The sequence below is a fragment of the Garra rufa genome, chromosome 22 (genome assembly GCF_049309525.1).
Source record: "Garra rufa chromosome 22, GarRuf1.0, whole genome shotgun sequence".
Taxonomy (NCBI): domain Eukaryota; kingdom Metazoa; phylum Chordata; class Actinopteri; order Cypriniformes; family Cyprinidae; genus Garra; species Garra rufa.
In genome coordinates, this window is record NC_133382.1 from 29,134,938 (window position 1) to 29,154,545 (window position 19,608).

A 19,608-nucleotide genomic window follows, 5' to 3' on the forward strand; every position below is an offset into this window, starting at 1 on the left:
GGATAGATAGCTAGATAGATAGATAGATAGATAGATAGATAGATAGATAGACAGATAGATAGACAGATAGATAGATAGATGGAACATGGAAAGATAGGGGATGAATGGATGGATAAACAGATGGACGGATGGATAAACGGATGGATAGGCATATAGATAGACAAAGGCGCATGGAGAGATAGAGGGGATGGATGGATAAACTGATGGACAGATGGATAAACGGATGGATGGATGAATGGATGGATAGACAAAGACAGATGTATATATAGAGAGATTGGATGGATGATAAACAAATGGATGGATGGATAGACAAAGACAGATGTACAGATAGAGGGGATAGATGAATGGATGGTTAGATAAACAGAGGAATGTATGGGTAGACAAAGGCAGATAGATAGATAATAGGGGATAGATGGATTGGATGGATAGATAGGCAGATAGATAGACAAAGACTTATGGATAGAGGGGATGGATGGATAAACAGATGGACAGATGGATAAATGGATGGATAGGCATATAGATAGACAAAGGCACATTGAGAGATAGGGGATGGATGGATGGATAAACAGATGGACAGATGGATAAACGGATGGATAGGCATATAGATAGACAAAGGCGCATGGAGAGATAGAGGGGATGGATGGATGGATAAACTGATGGACAGATGGATAAACGGATGGATGGATGGATAGGCAAAGACAGATGTATAGATAGAGAGAATGGATGGATGATAAATGGATAAATGGATGGATGGATAGACAAAGACAGATGAACAGATAGAGGGGATAGATGAATGGATGGTTAGATAAACAGATGAATGTATGGGTAGACAAAGGCAGATAGATAGATAATAGGGGATAGATGAATTGTTAGATAAATGAATGGATGGATAAATAAACGGATGGATAGACAAAATTCAGATGGATAGATAGAGGATAGACGAATGGATGGTTTCATAAATAGATGGGTGGATGGATGGATAGATGGGGATGTATAGGCAGATGGATAGACAAAATCGTATGGATAGAGGGGATGGATGGATGGATGGATGGATGGATGGATAGATAAATGAATGAATGGATAGACTAATACAAATGGAAAAGTAGAGGGGATAGATGAATGGATGGTTGGATAAATTAATGGATGGATGAAGGGATGGGTAGACAAAGATGGGTGGATAGATAGAGGGGACAGATGACTGGATAGATGGATGGGTAGACAAATACAGATGCGTAGATAAATAGGGGGATTCAGAAAAAGACAGATGAATAGACATCAGGGATGAATAGATGGATAGATGAATAGATAGAAAGAATAGATGGTTTGATGGATTTATGGATGGACATAGATGGATAGATAGACGAATGGATGGACAAACATATGGATAGATAGAAAGACAGACATGCTATAGATAGACTGTGCTATACTATATTATAGCAATTACAGATAAATTGTGGTTACCATGGTAAACATTTGTAAGAGTAGCTTTTTGTCTACTACTAGTTTTGTAGTTTTCTCTTGCTACTTAGTTACGGCATAACATTGTTACCCTTCGACCTTCGTGGGTTAAAGTCTGTGTGTGTCTTGTGTGTCCCGCACAGGCCAAGCACTTCCGTCTCTACACACACGAGGTGCTGGAGCTGGGTCACAATGTGTCCTTTCTTCTGCTGCTGCCCGCCTCAGACGACGTTTGCTCTGCCCCGGGACAGACCAACCCCTACACACCACACTCGGGGTTCCTCAACCTCCCTCTTCAAATGTTTGAGCTCGGTACACTAGCTTCTGTTTCAACCCCTACAATATTAGCTCAGTTGGCCTTATAAAAATCCACAGATTCCTCCCCCCTCTGCCCCCAGTCACACTCCCTTAGGACCTCTAGTAAATCAAGCAGACACACACACATGCAGACACCAGCGGGGTGGCGGTGCGCACCACGGCTAGCCAAACAGCCACCCACCCCCCTTCCTGAGCCCAGACTGTGTAAAATAAGGAAAGGTTAAACAAGTAATCAATATTATAATTCAATAAAATGTGTTTTAAAGAACACCAGATCATTTTCATTCAAGTAGCACGGTTTGTTTTCAGACGCGAAGGCAAACCATGTGCTTGTATGCTTAGCCGTGGTGCCAGTTAGAACACTTAGTAGCTTATTCAGCTGCTGTTGATGGGAGAGTTTCAAACAACTTTTTAAACGTTATACTGTGAGGTAGTTTCAACCCAAACACCATACACTTGTAAACCACCCACAGATTTCCATTACAAAAACGTCTTTTAAAAAGATTCGTCAGTGTTTTTTGGGACATTAATGATAACCTTCCTAGGGTCTCAATTTCACGCAGCCAGGGGAATTCTGGGCCCTGTGCACTGACTCAGCTAAGGGCCCCCCCCCCCAAAAAAAGGTGGGGGTTAGGGGTGTGTTCGCGATCGCCTTCAGTGATGCGCGGGTCAATGTATAAACTACCCGAACCCGACTGGCGTTTTCAACTAACTCGCCCGCAACTCGGACCGCAAAAAAAGAAAATATTGTACCCGACCCGCTTTCTGACCCTTTAATATTTGCGACTGACACCAGCGATTAAATGCGGCTGTGCGGTGGAGATGCATTCACTGTCAAACATCATTCGGCATTAATTAGGTTATTTTGTCAAAAGAAATGTTCTTGATTACAAGAAAAACACAGATTGTTCTTGTTGTGATTTATTTTGTCTTTCCTTTATACAGATTTACATAGTTTCGTTTTCGAAGTGCTCTAAATTATGTCAGTGATTCTCCGATATTATATGATCAAGAATTATTTTATTTCGATCTACAGTGTAATAAGTTAAGAAAAAGATTAGCCTACAGCCCTAAATATATATAGACAACAAGCTAATTCATTTTTTCTTAACTTTTAACTTCTTCTATCAAGAATATTAAATCAACTTAATAGGCTAGGTTAACAAATTTTCTTATACAAACATAACGAATGCACTTCCAAACGAAGTTTTCATATATAAATTCAGGAATCACGAATATGACAAAATAATATTATTTTATATGTATATTAATTGTATAGCTATAATATTTGTATCAAATGAATAGGGAAATTATAGTGCCTTGAATTGATTAAATAATGTTTAATTTCGTTGGTTTCGCTCTCTGGAAATGTAAAGAAAAAATACCGTTTTTACTTGGAATTCGTTTTTAATCCCTGGTTTTAAACAAGCATATACTTGAGATAATTTATATATTATTGCTTGAATAAACGTTTAAAAATAGTGCTAGAAATTTTATAATTAAGGAAATTAAACAGACCTAGGCATTTGAAAAGACATAGTGAAATGTGTCTAATAATACCAAAAAGAAAGAGAAGCATTGGACATGATCAAAATATTCAAGACATTTATTAGGAAAACCATTTTCTTAACAATTATGATGCTGCATGTGTTTATCCAGTCTAATCGAAGTGTGCGTCTCTCCCCCGATTTTCCCAACAAAAATCCCACCCCTTCTCAGAAAATACATAAAACTGACATTACTGAGCTATATGCGTTTAAAAGTAGCCTATTAAAATGGTACAATGGCATTGCTCAGTTCAGCGTGTTGGGAAATCGGGCATTTTGTCCCGCGTCAGCATTTATTCAACAGTTAAAGCTCAACATTCAAAAGGTAAATATTATTCAGCCAATAAAGTGCCATAGGCTACGATCATTGTCACGGGCGGTCCACTAACAATTTAGGCCTACTTACAAACCCACCTTTTCTTGTGAAATATTGGGTAACATACTGTCGACCCTTTGCCTCTTTCACTTCTCTTATTTTTTTCTCTTTCCGTTTTTGACTTCCAGATTTTTGAGGTATTTTCACTTCCTCTTCCGTCAAGTTGATATTCTGCCGGCGTATAAGTGAAGTCAAGCTGTTTGTGTTGCCTGGATACAATTTGGGCGGACTGAACCATTTTATGATAATCGAGAGGGGGAGAGGGGCCCACGGACGTTTGTGTTTCCTAAACAAATACATTTTTTGACACCAGGAAACAGCAAATAGAATAATTTAAAGTTAATAATTTTTACTATCAAATATTTTTTTTAGCACCACAATTTTATTGGGGGCTTCTCTGGGCCCCCTCACTGTGATGGGCCCCGAGAATTGTCATCGTTTACCCCCCCTTTACAGCGCCCCAGCACGCAGCACACCACCCAGTAAAGTCAATTTGAAAAATGCAATAACATCTGACTAGTGTTGCCCTTATATGACAGTGTCCATTAACTGTGCTATTATATACTTTTTGTCTCCCATGTGCAGTTCACTTCTGCTCATATAAGGAGAAATTTATCAGTCTTTACTGCCGGCTGTCCTCAGTCCTGGACCTGGACGCTCTAATTACCCAGCAGGCTTTTAGAGAGGCCATCACTGACTCAGAGGTGTCCACAGCCAAACAAAGACACCAGCACATATTGGACTACATTCAGGTATGGTCTGTGATAATGTGATTTGTAGACATTTACATATAGTCCACAAGAGAAAACAATACCTGAATTTATAAATATGACCCCGTTCAAAAGTTTACATGCACTTGATTGTTAATATTGTGATGTTACCTGAATAATCCACAGCTGTGTATTTTTTTGTTTGTTTGTCCTGAACAGTTAAGCTGCCCACTGTTCTTTAGAAAAATCCTTTTCTTTAGAAAAAGTTTTCACCCCCTGGCTCTTAATGCATCGTTTTTCTTCTTCTGAAGCATCATTGAGCATTTGATCCTTCTGTTATAGTTGCATACGAGTCCCTCAGTTGTCCTCAGTCTGAAAAGTTGGATCTCAAAATCATACAGTCATTTTTGGAAAGAGTTCAAATTCACAAAAATGCTGAAAAACCAAAGAATTTGTGGGACCTGAAGGTTTTTCCTAAACAAAAAAACAAAAACAAACAAAAAAAAATGCTGTGAATCATGCAGGTAACAACACAGAACTAATATTGATGGAGCAATGCCATTTTTTTTTTTTTTTCATTTTACTTCTTTCACGGTTTCTTTTTACAAAAAGTACTTTATTAAGGCCTGGAGTCATAAACATAATCCAAAATAAGAATAATTTGTCACCATTGTCCATTTTTTGTAGAAATATATTTTTGGGTGACGTATAAGTCAGTAGTCAACAGTTGTCAACATTTGAAGTGGATCAAAACCTTTCATCAAAGTTGTCCTTAAACCAAAACTATACCTGTGTTTTGTCTGAGGACAACTTTGATTAACTTTTTTGATCCACTTCAAATGTTGACTACTGTATACTTGTTCAAATACTAGTAAGAACTAGTAGCATTTTATTCTCATTTTTTCACTTTTATAACCTCTTAAATAGATGGTTTATAATATCTGTATTTTTTTGTGTGTAGTACAGCTTGTTGTCTTGGAATGATAATGTTAGTTGAGGAATAATTTGCCAATAAATCTCCATTGTGACTGCAGCAGTCAGTGTGAGCCTAGTTTGCATATCCATCCCAACAAATCCATTTCCTCCCAATTTAAATAATTTGTTGCACTGCAGGCATTTTGTATCTTCGCCAAACTGAACAGTGTTTTTGGTATTCAACAGGAAATTTAACTCAAATAATATGATTTTCCATATTCAGCAGTCACTGAAAAACTATTGATTAATCATCTTGAATAAATGAGAAGTAAACTGCTGTTACTTCTAAAAGTTGAGTGTCAGTAAGATTTATTAATGTTTTTGAAAGAAGACTTTTATGCTCACCAAGGTTGCGTTTTTATTTAGTTAAAAATACAGTAAAAACAGTACTTTTTAAAAAAAATATTTTTACATTTTAAAATACCTGGTTTCTATTTGATGAATCTATGTGATGAAAAGCTGAATTTTCAACCATTAGTCCATCTTCAGTGTGACATGATCCTTCAGAAATTATTTTCAAACGCTGATTTGGTGCTTAAGTAAAAATGTCTTATTATTATCTAATTTGAAAATATTTTTTTGTGTAAACTGATCAAATTTTACTGATCCCAAACTTTTGAATGGTATTTTATGTGGTAATTTCATTTAACCAGACTCAGGTCAGAACATATGCATAACATAACGCAACAAACACATATTTAGGATCGTGCTATAGTGGTGTTTTTTTGCTATTTAGTATTTAAAAATTGTTTGTACACTATCTGAAATGATGCTTTGCTGCTTCATTCCCTTTTATTAGCCACATTCGTGTTGTTTCAATTACAACTTTTAGCAATACGTCATTCATGTTTCAGTCCTGAGGATCACATGTTTATTCCCAGCCGCTTGGGAGTGTTGGAAACATCAAACTACAAAAACAATTTAAACTAATAATCCAATTAGGATAGTTTATTGATGTCATAAAGCATAACTACTAGACGTATAAACTGTAAAACAAGTTGTTTTTCTTGTGTCGAAATTTCAATAACAGCTCAGCAGACTCTCTCACAATCCGACTTGAAAGAGAGGCGTGTGTTAAGTGTGCCGGTCTGAAATAATCCCTCTCCGCCACCCCGGTCTGGACGATTAATTGAGATTGACCACAAAACCACAAGAGTGTTTGTGTGATGTCAGGTCCAAGAGGCGCTGGAAAAAAGCAGCACACTGACCACAGATTACACAGCGCCTAAGAGCGACGAGGGGAAAAAATAATACCGATCAATGAGTGTGACTGCATGAATGTGTGTGTGGGGCTCAGCAATGTGGCATCAATTAGCGTGAAAACCTTAATGTTCCAGGAGGCGGCGAACGAGAAAGAGCCACGTCTGTCAGAGCGGCACGCTGGTGGAAAGTGCTCTGCGCTCCGCTCTCGTGCGAGAGGGCAGGTTTATATCGCTGTGAGGTCCTGTCAAAGAGTTAACGGCAGACCGCAAAATGCGCGTTTCAGATGCATGTGGCGAGATGTGTCATTGAGACGGACCTTCCGTGACACTCTAATTTACTTAGTACTGCCTTTTTGGCAGAATTACAAGTCTGCTACTATAATGTGAGTGAGTTAATCTGATATTACTCACTGACAACACAACTTTTTGGCTAAAGCACTTTTCAAGTGGTTTTAGTTCAGGGCCTAGATTTTACTGCAGACATAAAGTGGTGAACCAAAGTTGTGCTTCATACAAACTTACACAACTTAAATGTCCTTAAATCTAACACTAAAATGTTGCAAATGTGTTAACAACCATCACAGGCTGAGAAAGAACACTAACTGTTTTTAAAGGGATAGTTTACCCAAAAATGAAAATTCTGTCATTAATTACTCACCCTCATTTTGTTCGTTCATCTTAGGAACTAAAATTAAGATATTTTTGAGGAAATATGAGCTTTTTGACCCTGCATAGACAGCAACACAACTACCACATTATAGGCCCAGAAAGGTAGTAAGGATATTGCGTTGAAGACTGACATAGAAGAGAAGAAATTGTTGAATAAATTCCTTATTTTTGTTTTCTTTGTGCACAAAAAGTATTCTTGCAGCTTCATAAAATTACGGTTGAACCTAGGGCTGCTCGATTATGGCAAAAATCACAATAACGATTTTTTTTGGTCAATATTGTAATCACGATTATTTAACACGATTATGAGTGGGTCCGGAACTTTGTATGATTGATTAATTTAAAGATAGCAATACAATTGAAAAAAGATACAAATGAAATTTAATGTAATTAATTGAATGTAAAATAAAAAAAAGCATAGTCTTCACTGTAAGAATTAAACATGCTTAGTTTCTTATAAAAACTACTAAAGTCTCTCCTTCAAGAGCAGTGAGAGATTTTGTCTTTGTCTTTTGTTGCCTGATTAACATTAAGCACAGAGACGGTGGAAGGAATATTACTTGTGGCTGCTTTGAGAGCTGTATGGATCCAATATACTGTTACACGTATTTTCATTCTCAACTGTTTACGTAAATTTGAGACATAACTGACGAAGGTTTATACGAATAATCACCAAACGTTTAGGTACGCATCTTAAGCTAAACGTTTACTTGTTCGTGTTCTGTTCCATCTCTCAACACATATACGCAGAACAGTGCAAATTCTCTTTCGTGCTTTTAAAAACACAACATCAAATAAACATTAATAAATCAAACACGTCCAATCAAGTCGCGTTACATGATTTTACTGATTTGCATATGAAATTGGGCTTTTATAGAGGAGCAAAAGCGCACAAAGGGGGCAGAATCGGGAGCAATAATCGTTTCATCTCGATTATTGTATTTTCATAATCGTTTGAAGTTGAAATCGAAATTGAATTTCGATTAATTGCACAGCCCTAGTTGAACCACTGATGTCACATAGACTATTTTAACAAAGTCCTATAATTTTTTGGATCTTGAATGTGTCAGTTGCGTTGTCATCCAGAATATCTTAATTTGTGTTCTGAAGATGAACAAAAGTCCTACGGGTTTGGAATAACATGAGGGTGGGTAATCAATGACAGAATTTTAATTTTTGGGTGAACTATCCATGAAATGTTTCGTTGACAGCCAGTAACTCACTTCACAAAACAAATTATGCTTGACACAAACCAATTATTACTCTCACTGGAACTAAACCTTTATTTAATACAATATGAGTCAAAATACTGTTGAGTTTGATTTCACATCTTTTAACGCATTTAAAAATGGGAAGCCTTTTCTCATTCCTGTTAACGATCAGGCCTATTCATTTTGCTCTCCTAAATATGCATGATTATATGGTCAGTTGCATTTTATTATTCCCATTTAACATCATTTCTCTACGCAGCCCACAGCCCTGTTGGAATAGACCTTGGCTGACAAGCAGCCTGTCCATTTTGGATCTAATATTTTAAGACTTTTTGCCAAATATTTTGCGTCGAGTTTGATTGCACAGTCTTTGACGCACATAAAAGGAAAACATTTTCTCATTCCTTTTAATAATGGTCAGGAATATTCATTTTGCTATCCTAAATATGCACAATTATATGGTCAATTACATTTTATTGTTTCCATTTAACATTATTTTTCCCTGCTGTCCACAGCCCTATCAGAACAGACCCGTGATTCATTTTTGGTTCAAGAGCCGCTATATTAGAGCACTGGGTATATGATATAAGCCACACTGCCTATTTATTCTGATTTTCCCCTAATTTGTTGCAATATTTCCCAGCCAGCGGCATCAGCCAAACATTTATTAGTTGAAGTAGTCTATTTCGCAACTTAAAGAAACACATATTATTGCCCTTGTCATACTGGAGTCCCCTCTTTGTCGTTAGAAGCCCGGCATATTTTCCAAAGGAGTCATCCTGTGGTGTCAAGGCTCATTCCCATAAGCTGGATCTCACATGGCATTTGCTAGAAAGAGCTCAGATTGCAGTTTTTTTTTTTTTTTTGTCTACCCTGCTTCATTTTTGTACTAGCTTTTTCCTTCCAATTTGAAATAAGCTCCTTGTAAATACAATTGCTATAGTACGTCCCAAGGATGGAAAATATGAAAGTGGTAGTTGTGAAGATTCACTGCATGGAGGTTAACAGCTCTGATTGAAAACACATTTTACCTCTCATTTCACTTCTGCACACTAAATAGGAGCAATATGTACAATTCAGCACTGACGTGCCGTGATTGGTGAACAGAGGAAGATGACACAAAATAAATTATGATATTAGTCACGGTCATGCCCCTTCAGACTTCACAGCAAGTTTTCTGCGGCCTCCTTTTGAAGCTTTTGTGGGATGCGCTTTAACGGTTTGAAAAGCTTTGTGATGTTTGTGGGGAAAACTCTTGCGACGTTTGTGTGGGGAAAATACCGCATTTTTCTCACACTGAAAGCTGCGATTTGCATTTATATCGAATCAACATTTAAATAGCACCAAGCTAACCTTATTTTCAGCATTGCCAATGAAATAACAGCACACTCAACCTCACTTTGTTTTTTCCTTTGTGTGTTTGAAGCAATTGGACGAGATGTGGCGAGACGTCCGCTGGATCACCAATGCCCTGCAGTACGCCCGCTATAAACAGCCTCTCGGTTGGGTGCCTATCACCTGGCTAGTAGATGTCAGCGTGGAGCCTCCTGTCCAGAAGAATGACTCCACGTCCTCTAACACAGACTACGTGCCCACTCCCTCGCCCTCTCCAGAAATGAGGAGACGAAAGCCCACAATCGGTAAATGCTGTTTTTCAATAGCTGCCTTTCATCCAGGCATAAAAATGTGGCCTGCTTGACTGCACGTCTGTGTTGCATTCAAATTTGTATTATATTTGCAGTAGTGAGAATGTGGCATTTGTCGACCGCACAAAAGGAAGCTTCAGCAGGAAATAAATAAGTGTATCGACTTAATTATAACTCGACACACTTATTATGATAAAACATTCAGTATTAAAGCTTTGAGATGCCATGTTTTGCAGAGCATTACAGGGTATACAAAAGGAAGAGAGGTTATAAATTGCAGCAACAAAAATATGACAAAAGACACCAGTTTTCAAGAAATAGATGAAATTAGAGATTCCACTCACCCTGAGATTGTTGGAAAGTTGTGCTTCTTTAGATTACAGTTTGTTTCACTAAGGATTGACAAATTATGACCATTCACAGACACAAGCCATCATTACTGTGTCTGTTCAAATAAGACCCAATTGCGATTTGACTAAGGCATTGCACAAGTCCCAAATTGCTTTTTACCTTTTAAAACACAAAGCGGTGAAAAAGTTAAGGCCAAATATTGACAATTTAATGATTCCTAGTCTTGCCAGTGTCTCAGTGCAGTTTTAAAAAATGAAAACCATCCAGTTCTGATAAAATACGCCTTTACATTTGTTTTGAATGTAGGCTTTTAAGAAAATTAAAAACATTAATTTAAAACAGATGTTATTAAGTCCATTTAGATATTACTTATGTGGTTCAATGTGTGCAATAAGTTGCATATTGCCTGTCTGTTTTTACTTTTATTTTCTAACTTTTATATGCCACATTTCACAGGAATTATTATTATTGCATTATGTGTGAGGATGTGAATTCAACAACCTGCTACATTAAAATACTGAAGTAAATTAAAACAGTTTTTAATGATTTTTCAGAAAGATCCTACAGCGAGGAAAAAAATTATTTGATCCCCTGCTGATTGTACGTTTGCCCACTGACAAAGAAATGATCAGTCTATAATTTTAATGGTAGGTTTATTTGAACAGTGAGAGACAGAATAACAACAACAAAAAATCCAGAAAAACGCATTTCAAAAAAGTTGTAAATTGATTTGCATTTTAATAATTGTGAATTAAGTATTTAACATGCAAAACATGACTTAGTACTTGGTGGCAAAACCCCTGTTGGCAATCACAGATGTCAGGCGTTATTTGTAGTTGGCCACCAGGTTTGCACACATCTCAGGAGGGATTTTATCCCACTCGTCTTTGCAGATCCTCTCCAAGTTATTAGGGTTTCAAGGTTGACAATTTGGCAACTCGAACCTTCAGCTCCCTCCACAGATTTTCTGTGGGACTAAGGTCTGGAGACTGGCTAGACCACTCCAGGACCTTAATGTGCATCTTCTTGATCTTCTTAAGCCACTCCTTTGTTGCCTTGGCCATGTGTTTTGGGTCATTGTTGTGCGGGAATACCCATCCACAACCTATTTTCAATGCCCTCAATTTTCAATGGCTGTACATAGGCAGCATTCCTCCTCCTCCTCCAAACATGACGAGTTGAGTTGATGCCAAAGAGCTCGCTCCAACTGTAGTCACCTTCTCACCAAGCTGCTTGACGATGGTCTTGAAGCCCATTACAGCCTTGTGTAGGTCTACAAACTTGTCTCTGACATCCATGGACAGCTCTTTGGTCTTGGCCATGGTGGAGAGTTTGGAATCTGATTGTGTGATTGCTTCTGAGGACAGGTGTCTTTTATACAGTTAACAAGCTGAGATTAGGAGCACTCCCTTTAAGAGAGTGCTCCTAATCACAGCTTGTTACCTGTATAAAAGACACCTGGGAGACAGAAATCTTTCTGATTGATAGGGGATCAAATACTTATTTCACTCATTAAAATGCAAATCAAATAATAACTTTTTTGAAATGCGTTTTTCTGGATTTTTGGTTTTCATTCTGTCCCTCATTGTTAAAATTAACCTACCATTAATATTCTAGACTGATTTCTTTGTCAGTGGGCAAACGTACAAAATCAGCAGGGGATGAAATATTTTTTTCCTCACTGTATGCGTAATTCTTCACTAACACACTATGACTTTAAAGTAACTTTTAATACATTCAACAATGCATTCTATACACTCTTTGCTTATTTTTCCCAATTTACTTATTATTTCAACCCCCATCTGTTGCAGAGTCCCAACCAGGTTCAGATGAAGAAGGCTGTTCGGAGGTGTTTCTCCCCACAGACAGTGACTATGATTCCAGTGACGCTCTGAGTCCTCGTGACCTGGACTTAGTTTACTCCTCAGCCCAGGATCTCTCCCATCAGGCCGTGCATGTCCTCAGCGGCAGCGCTCCTGATGTTCTTCAGATGCATGATCTCAAATATAGCGCTTGCCCCAAGTCCATCCTAGAAACTGAATCATGCACCAAGGACATGGAGGACCTATCGCTATCCTCTTATTCCGTAAAGACCACAGACAAGCCGGACAGGAAGTTCATAGCCGATCCACCAACAAAACGTAAGCTGCTGTCCAAAAGCCATCCCCAGAGGAGTTATTTCGGCGGGCCGCACCGCTGGCTGCGTGTACAGAGCGAGAGTCACACTCCCTCGCTATCCGAAGGCATCTACACCAGACAGAGCGATATCGACCTGCCGCTGGAGTCGCCGGTCTCCCTACCGCACTCTCCCACTACCTCCTACAGCTTGGATGAGTACAAAGCGCCCTACAGGGAGTCTAAACCCAATGTTCGCAGGATCTTTGTGGAGTCGTGCAGCAAGACGTCACCCTGCAGAGATGCCCCACATTGGGAGGAGGAGGAGACGGGATCGAAAGGAGCTACAGCTAGAGAGGCCGGATCGGGATACGGCACTACAGCGGAAGTTCAGGATGTGGATTCAGATGAGCAAACAAATGAACAAGTGTCGGAAATCCTCAGCAGCACACTTTAGGATTATATAAACGTTCCATCATGTAGACGTGTGGTTGTATCACCACTTAAATTGCCTCTTTCCTCTCCAAACGCACATTTTACAACAACTCACGGTTGTAATGAGTGAACACTTAGCCTAATCAATTCTTGCATCCTCTCTGCAGAGGATGAAGTTGCTGGTCAACTCTGCGGGACTCATAACTCATGGCTCTGACTGTTACAATGTTCATTATCAATGCAACGTGAAACAAAGCACTGCTTTTCCTCAGAACTTGAAATTGCCTCAGCCAATAGAGCCCAACAGTGAGCGCCCACTTTTTCAGCTGTCTTTGTTCTGAATGTACTTTTCCCATTTATTATCACCATAGGGGTTGCAAAAACATCTTCAGACTAAAAGACTTTGAAGTCATAAACAAAACCAGCTTTAAATGTTACAGCTTTTTGTTTAGAAGCTACAATAGTATTTTAACTTATTTATGATTTTAACTTTATAATATGTGACCAAACCAGTCATAAGGGTCAGTTTTTAAATTTTAAAATTGAGTTTTATACATTATTAAGCTGAATAAATACACTTTCCATTAATGTATGGTTTGTTAGGATAGGATAATATTTGGCCGAGATGCAACTATTTGAAAATCTGGAATCTGAGGGTGCAAAAAAATCTAAATACTGGAAAAATTGGCTTTAAAGTTGTCCAAAAAAGTTCTTAGCAATGCATATTACTAATTAAAAATTAAGTTTTCATATATTTATAGTAGGAAATTTACAAAATACCTTAATGGATCATGATGTTTACTTAATATCCTAATGATTTTTAGCCATTTTGACCCATTACAATGTATATTTGGCTATGCTACAAATACACCTGTGCTACTTAAGACTGGTTTTGTGGTCCAGGGTCACATATAAACTTTCTAATCCACTGATAAAAGTAAATATATATTAGGGGTGGGTAAAAATATTGATTTCTCGATTATAATCGTTTATTTTTACGAAACGATATTGATTCTTAAAGGTCAACTGAAATGCTTCGAAACATGCAGCGTTATTTTATGTGTTGACGTAACATCAAACATATGTCATATGTAACATATTCCGCCCCCCCTTTTGTAAATAGCCAATAGCATTTTGATTATATCCATATCGCACTATATATATATATATATATATATATATATATATATATATATATATATATATATATATATATATATAGCATACTGTGTAGAATTAAAATGTGTCCAATATGTTCTGTGGTCTGCATCGTCTGCATGATTTGTGCTATCGTCTGGTCCAGATTTAGACCGGAGCACAAAGCGAAACCAGACTTTATTTGCCTCAGTGGAATGCATATTTCCGTCTGAATCGTTTTCTACATGCCATTCATCATATAGAAAATACAAATTATGTAAACAAGTGACCGATTTCAGCCAGAGCTTCAGCGTTTATTCATAGTGTAGGGGGCGGGATGCTTCGGATTCTAGAGAACATTTGATTGGACAGAAAGTTTGATGAGAAACTGAAGTGCAGGGTGATGTCATCAAAATCATTGATCCATATTAACATAAGTTAGAGACTGTAAGTCTTAAATGCTTATATCTTCTAAATGTGAATTTTGTCATTGTTTTGGAACACACTAGCTTACAGATAACCTTAAGGCTAACAAATTCACAGTAAAATCTAAAAAACTTAAACTTAGATTTCATGGGGACTATAAATCCTAATAATCCATTAGCAAGGTTTTCATAATGAATGGAACATTGTAGTCGCCTCCCATCCAATAAATTGCAAAAAGCCTTGTGCTCTGTTACTTTTGATATGAAACAAAGTCTCAGATTTAAAATTCTGTCGATTTTATTAGAATACTAAAAAGATGAATACCGTTTGGCGCCGTTTAATGTGGAGTGAAAGATCGCTGTAACAATAGCGCCTCAGTTCAGAGAAGCGGCAACACAAAGCGCACATCTCCTCTGTTTTAATCAGTTTCAGCACGGAATAAACAACCGAAGGTATGTTAAAAGAAAGAGTACTACTTTCCGAAATCCGTATCCTGTCTCATGTAATCGCTCAATCGGTGTTTCAACCGCGGAAAGACTTCAATATAAGAGCTTGTAAACAATGTCACTTAGGCTATGTTTACAACAATGTTCACCTCAGAAAAATATATTCGGTGGCCATAAGCTTAGCTAGAAAAATGAGGAGCATATATGCGTTTATATAAGTGTTTATAAACTCAAAAAACGAAATGGAGTAGAAATATAATTATGTAATTGTAACTTTATCATCATAAAAGCTTAACTAAGTGTAATTCGAGCATTTGTATACTGACTTTAATGTTTGTTTTACAGTATTAGTGAAGAAAATCTGGCGTGTACTGTATCTGATATACAGTATATCCAAAATAATCGCTACTGAATCGAATTGCAAGCTTGTGAATTTAGAAATTTGTGTCAAAAGAACCCAGCCCTAATATATAGGCTATGTAAAAACGTTGATACAAAATACCATACATAAATTTAAATGTTATGTGTATATATGAGTTACATAGGAGTCTATTTTTAAAGGTTATATGTTCTCTGTGGAGAAAATGAATGGGATTTTTACTTCCGGAAACATGCTGTTGCGCTCTGTTGTGGTGTTTTTAGGTGAAAAGTGAACTTAGGTGATTTGACGGTCAGTTAAAATTCAGTTTATGTGTTTACTTGCTATGAAAGATTGACGTATCTGCTAATTTCACTGCCCATTTAGAGTTGTTTGCTCTTACTGTTGATGTATGAAGTGGTATAATCCACTTCACATTACATCTGTTTCTAATCGATTGCGTTTCAGTGTTCTGAAGCCCTGGATGAATGAAAGAAGATCCCATCACTGCAAACTCTGTTACCAAACACGACCCCTTTCCAAATTAAAAAAGCTGGTAAGTAGTTCTAAGGGAAGGGTGCGTGACATTTGTTCCACAGAATGCGTTTCATTGAAAAATACCTTGAGTTGTGCGATGTTTACCATATGATGGTGGTTTGTGGCGTGTGATTGTTCACATTCGAAGATTCGTTGTAATTTGTTTGTTTCTGTTTCTATTTATGCTGGGTAACCCACTGTTATGAAAGGAAATGAAAACCACTTATGTTTTACAGGTTGAAGGAATGATAAAACTGCACTTTTTAATATATACAGTAGCCTATATTTGCATCCCACAACTTTTACTGTAATTAGAATTTTGACCTTTTGCAGAGGAAGGAAATGTATTTGCTTGTACCGCAAATTCGTGCCACTTATATAAACACACATTCTTAAATATTTAGCTGATTTGGATCATTCTCTTTGTGTAATTACTAATATCACAGCACTCATTTTGTCAATAAAGCCATAGATATTTAAAACGAAATGCAAGTTATTGTCTAAGGACGTAACCAAAAAGGTAGTTTGTTTAGTTACACCTCATTAATTCTGTAAAACTATACCACATTCATTTAACAGATTCCTTGTGAATATAGTATATATTTATTCACATAATTCATATGTACGCCCTGTTACTAAGTGAAATATTTTTTCCCGAATGAAAAGGGCAGCTTTTGCAAGCAACATTGTGAATGTGTCTGTTGCAATGTTTCAACAGTTTATTAATGTTTGTAGTGTTTTTAAAAAACAAAACGGTATTTGCACAAAATCTTGTACATTTCCACAAAAAAAAAAGAAAAAAAGTTGCGACTGGAGTTTCTCCTATGAAGGATTGTAAAAAAGTTTAATCTTCCGGTTAATGTACAGTGATGTCAGCTGGTGCTCCAGATGCTGTGGGTAAATGCACTGTTCTGACACACCGGTGTGTTCAGTATGCATTCAACACAAGCCCACAGACAACATGAGGCATTATTTACCGTTCCATCGATTCCTGTTTAATCATTGAACTCTTTGCAACTGGCATTCCAGTTAGGGTATTATTGTTAAATTATATAGTATATTTGTCTTGATACCTTTATACTGTGCACAATGCAAGCCAAAACAATTAAGAAGCATCATATCTGTATATTTTTGCATTATGCATTTATTGATCCAAATAATATATTTCAGTATTGTATTTTTGATGGTTGGTCCCATGTCATAGAAGTTTCTGATGTAACTTGTTTGCTTTTTGTGATGCATCTTGAGTATGACGTTGTGACAGATGTATTTAAGTCATAAGAAATAAACATTCCAGTGTAAATATTTTATGATATGTTATTTGGGTTTCTTTCATTTCAGACCAATTCAAATGATTTATTTATTTATATATTTATTTATTTATTTGATTAAATTATGGTTGTTTTTAGCATTTGGTAAATTTATAATATTTTTAAACATCTTAAAATTATTTATATATTAGAAATCATATCAGTTATACGTTTTATATATTATATTTTTTTTTTATCTGTTTATAATTTTGTTATAGATATGTTTAATAGTTTTTATAAATATATGTGAATCTAAATTTGCCATGTTAACAATTTAAACAAATATGCAATTGACAATATACAATTAGAAATGTTAATCTTATTGAATACAGATAATTAAATTTAAAATATATAATGTATATAATACATTTGATATATATTAATATATCTAATTTTTAAAACACACACACACACATATATATATATATATATATTAGAATTTTGTGTGTGTGTGTGTGTGTGTGTGTATATATATATATATATATATATATATATATAATTGTTTTTTAAAGTAATTGATAATAATTATTTATAGTATAATGTAAAATATATTTACATTTTTAATATTTTGTTATGTGTTTAATATGTTTTATAAACTGATATTAAACTTAGTTTGTAATGTAAATTCAAACAAACAGGTCATATATTGTATAACTATGAATTTTTTTTAAGAGGTTAAACAGAAAATGATTAAAAAACAGAATACCCAAAAATTATATATTATTATTTATGAATATTTATTTTATAATTTTTACATTTTATTAATTATTTATTTGTATATTCCATTTATATAAATATTTATATTATATTAATTGTATATAAATTTATATATATATATATATATGCATTTTTTCACAGGTTGAATACGGATTTCAAACTAGAAAATTAGAGTAAAATATATATAAAATATATAAGTATTTAATTTTTTATTAATTTATCTTTAGACTTTTTGTTATAGAGGTGTTTAATATTTTAGTATAAATATTTTAAATAGGCTAATAATATATAATTAGAAAATATTTTAAATTGTTAGATTTTAAAATGTTACAATAATATTTATATTATTTATAATATATAAAAATATTTATAATAATTAAATCAATTATATTTATATATAAATAAATACATACATATATATATATATATATATATATATATATATATATATACAGTATATATAAATTTATATTAAAACTGTTTTCAATGTTAACAATTAAAATACACAGGCCATACAAAATGTAGAATTATAATATTTTTCAGTGGTTGAATACAGATTTAAAAGTATAGAAAATTATATTAAAACAATACAGAAAATTATATATATATATACTTTTTATTTTTTATCATTATTTTGTTTTGTTTTTGCTACAGATGTGTTTAATATAAATAATATAAACTGATATGAAGTTTGGTGAACAATGTAAACAATTTAAAAAGGCCAGCTGAAAATATATAATTAGGAAATGTTAATGTTACAGTGGTTTAATACCGATTTAAAAATAATGTTCTATTTTTTAAATGTTGATTTTTAGTTATTTTTTATAAAACATTTATATTTTTTGTTGTAGATGTGTTGAATATTTGGTATAAATTGATCAGAAGCTTGGTTTCCAGTGTTAGCAATTTAAACAAACAGACCAATAGACAGAGCCAAACAGAGACTGTGTCTGTGTGTATGTTTGTATTTAAAACTCAACTGACCGCATGTTAGCTCCAGTGAAACCGTAACTTTCAAATCGAGCGTTCAAATTGCTCACTTGTTAGATCATCAAAGGTCTTCACAGGGAACTAAACAAAAACAAATGACATTTTTATCTAGCTGGGTCATGAAAGAATCGGGAATATTTTGACCTCGAGCTGGGAGGCCTTCTGATCCGTCATTAAGATTAAGTGAACTTCAGAGTCGGATCAGACATTGATGGTCATGAAGGCGCGACTGGCCCTTGCCCAGATATTCCACCGAAATCAAAGGACAAATATACCTCCAGATGATTTGAAACACGTGGATCTCGCCGTCAGTTCAGGGGAAGAAATGAGAATGTATGTGTACGTTGGAAGCCAACTCCAATATTGCTATCACGAAGATGATCTGATGATTAGGTCCCGAATGACGTAATGTTCTCAATTCACAGCTAAAATTGACAGAAGCCTATGTCCTCTAATCCACATCGCTGTGTGTCCAAACACACACTTCCATGGTAACCATTGTAACACAGTTAAACAGTCGTTCGCACAAATTATAAGACAGAACGAAGGAATCCACCAAAGTATAACAGCATAGATCAACTGAGCCGCAGTCCACAGGTTAAGACACTTATTATGAGTGACATTTAATACTAAGACGGTATGGCGTCTGTTCATCACAGATGCATTAATCAGTT

The 19,608-nt window shown here is 35.6% G+C and overlaps 1 protein-coding gene across 1 annotated transcript in view; it reads left to right on the top strand.

The window, feature by feature from the left end:
• ankfn1a (ankyrin repeat and fibronectin type III domain containing 1a) overlaps window positions 1-14,180 on the top strand; it is a 114,066-nt gene extending 99,886 nt beyond the window's left edge. The window contains exons 22-25 of the mRNA XM_073827900.1: window positions 1,602-1,770; window positions 4,285-4,451; window positions 9,893-10,106; window positions 12,275-14,180. Coding sequence (XP_073684001.1) covers window positions 1,602-1,770; window positions 4,285-4,451; window positions 9,893-10,106; window positions 12,275-13,035 — 1,311 coding nt within the window. The 3' untranslated portion in view covers window positions 13,036-14,180. The remainder of the gene's footprint in view (window positions 1-1,601; window positions 1,771-4,284; window positions 4,452-9,892; window positions 10,107-12,274) is intronic.
• Window positions 14,181-19,608: the final 5,428 nt, after the last annotated feature.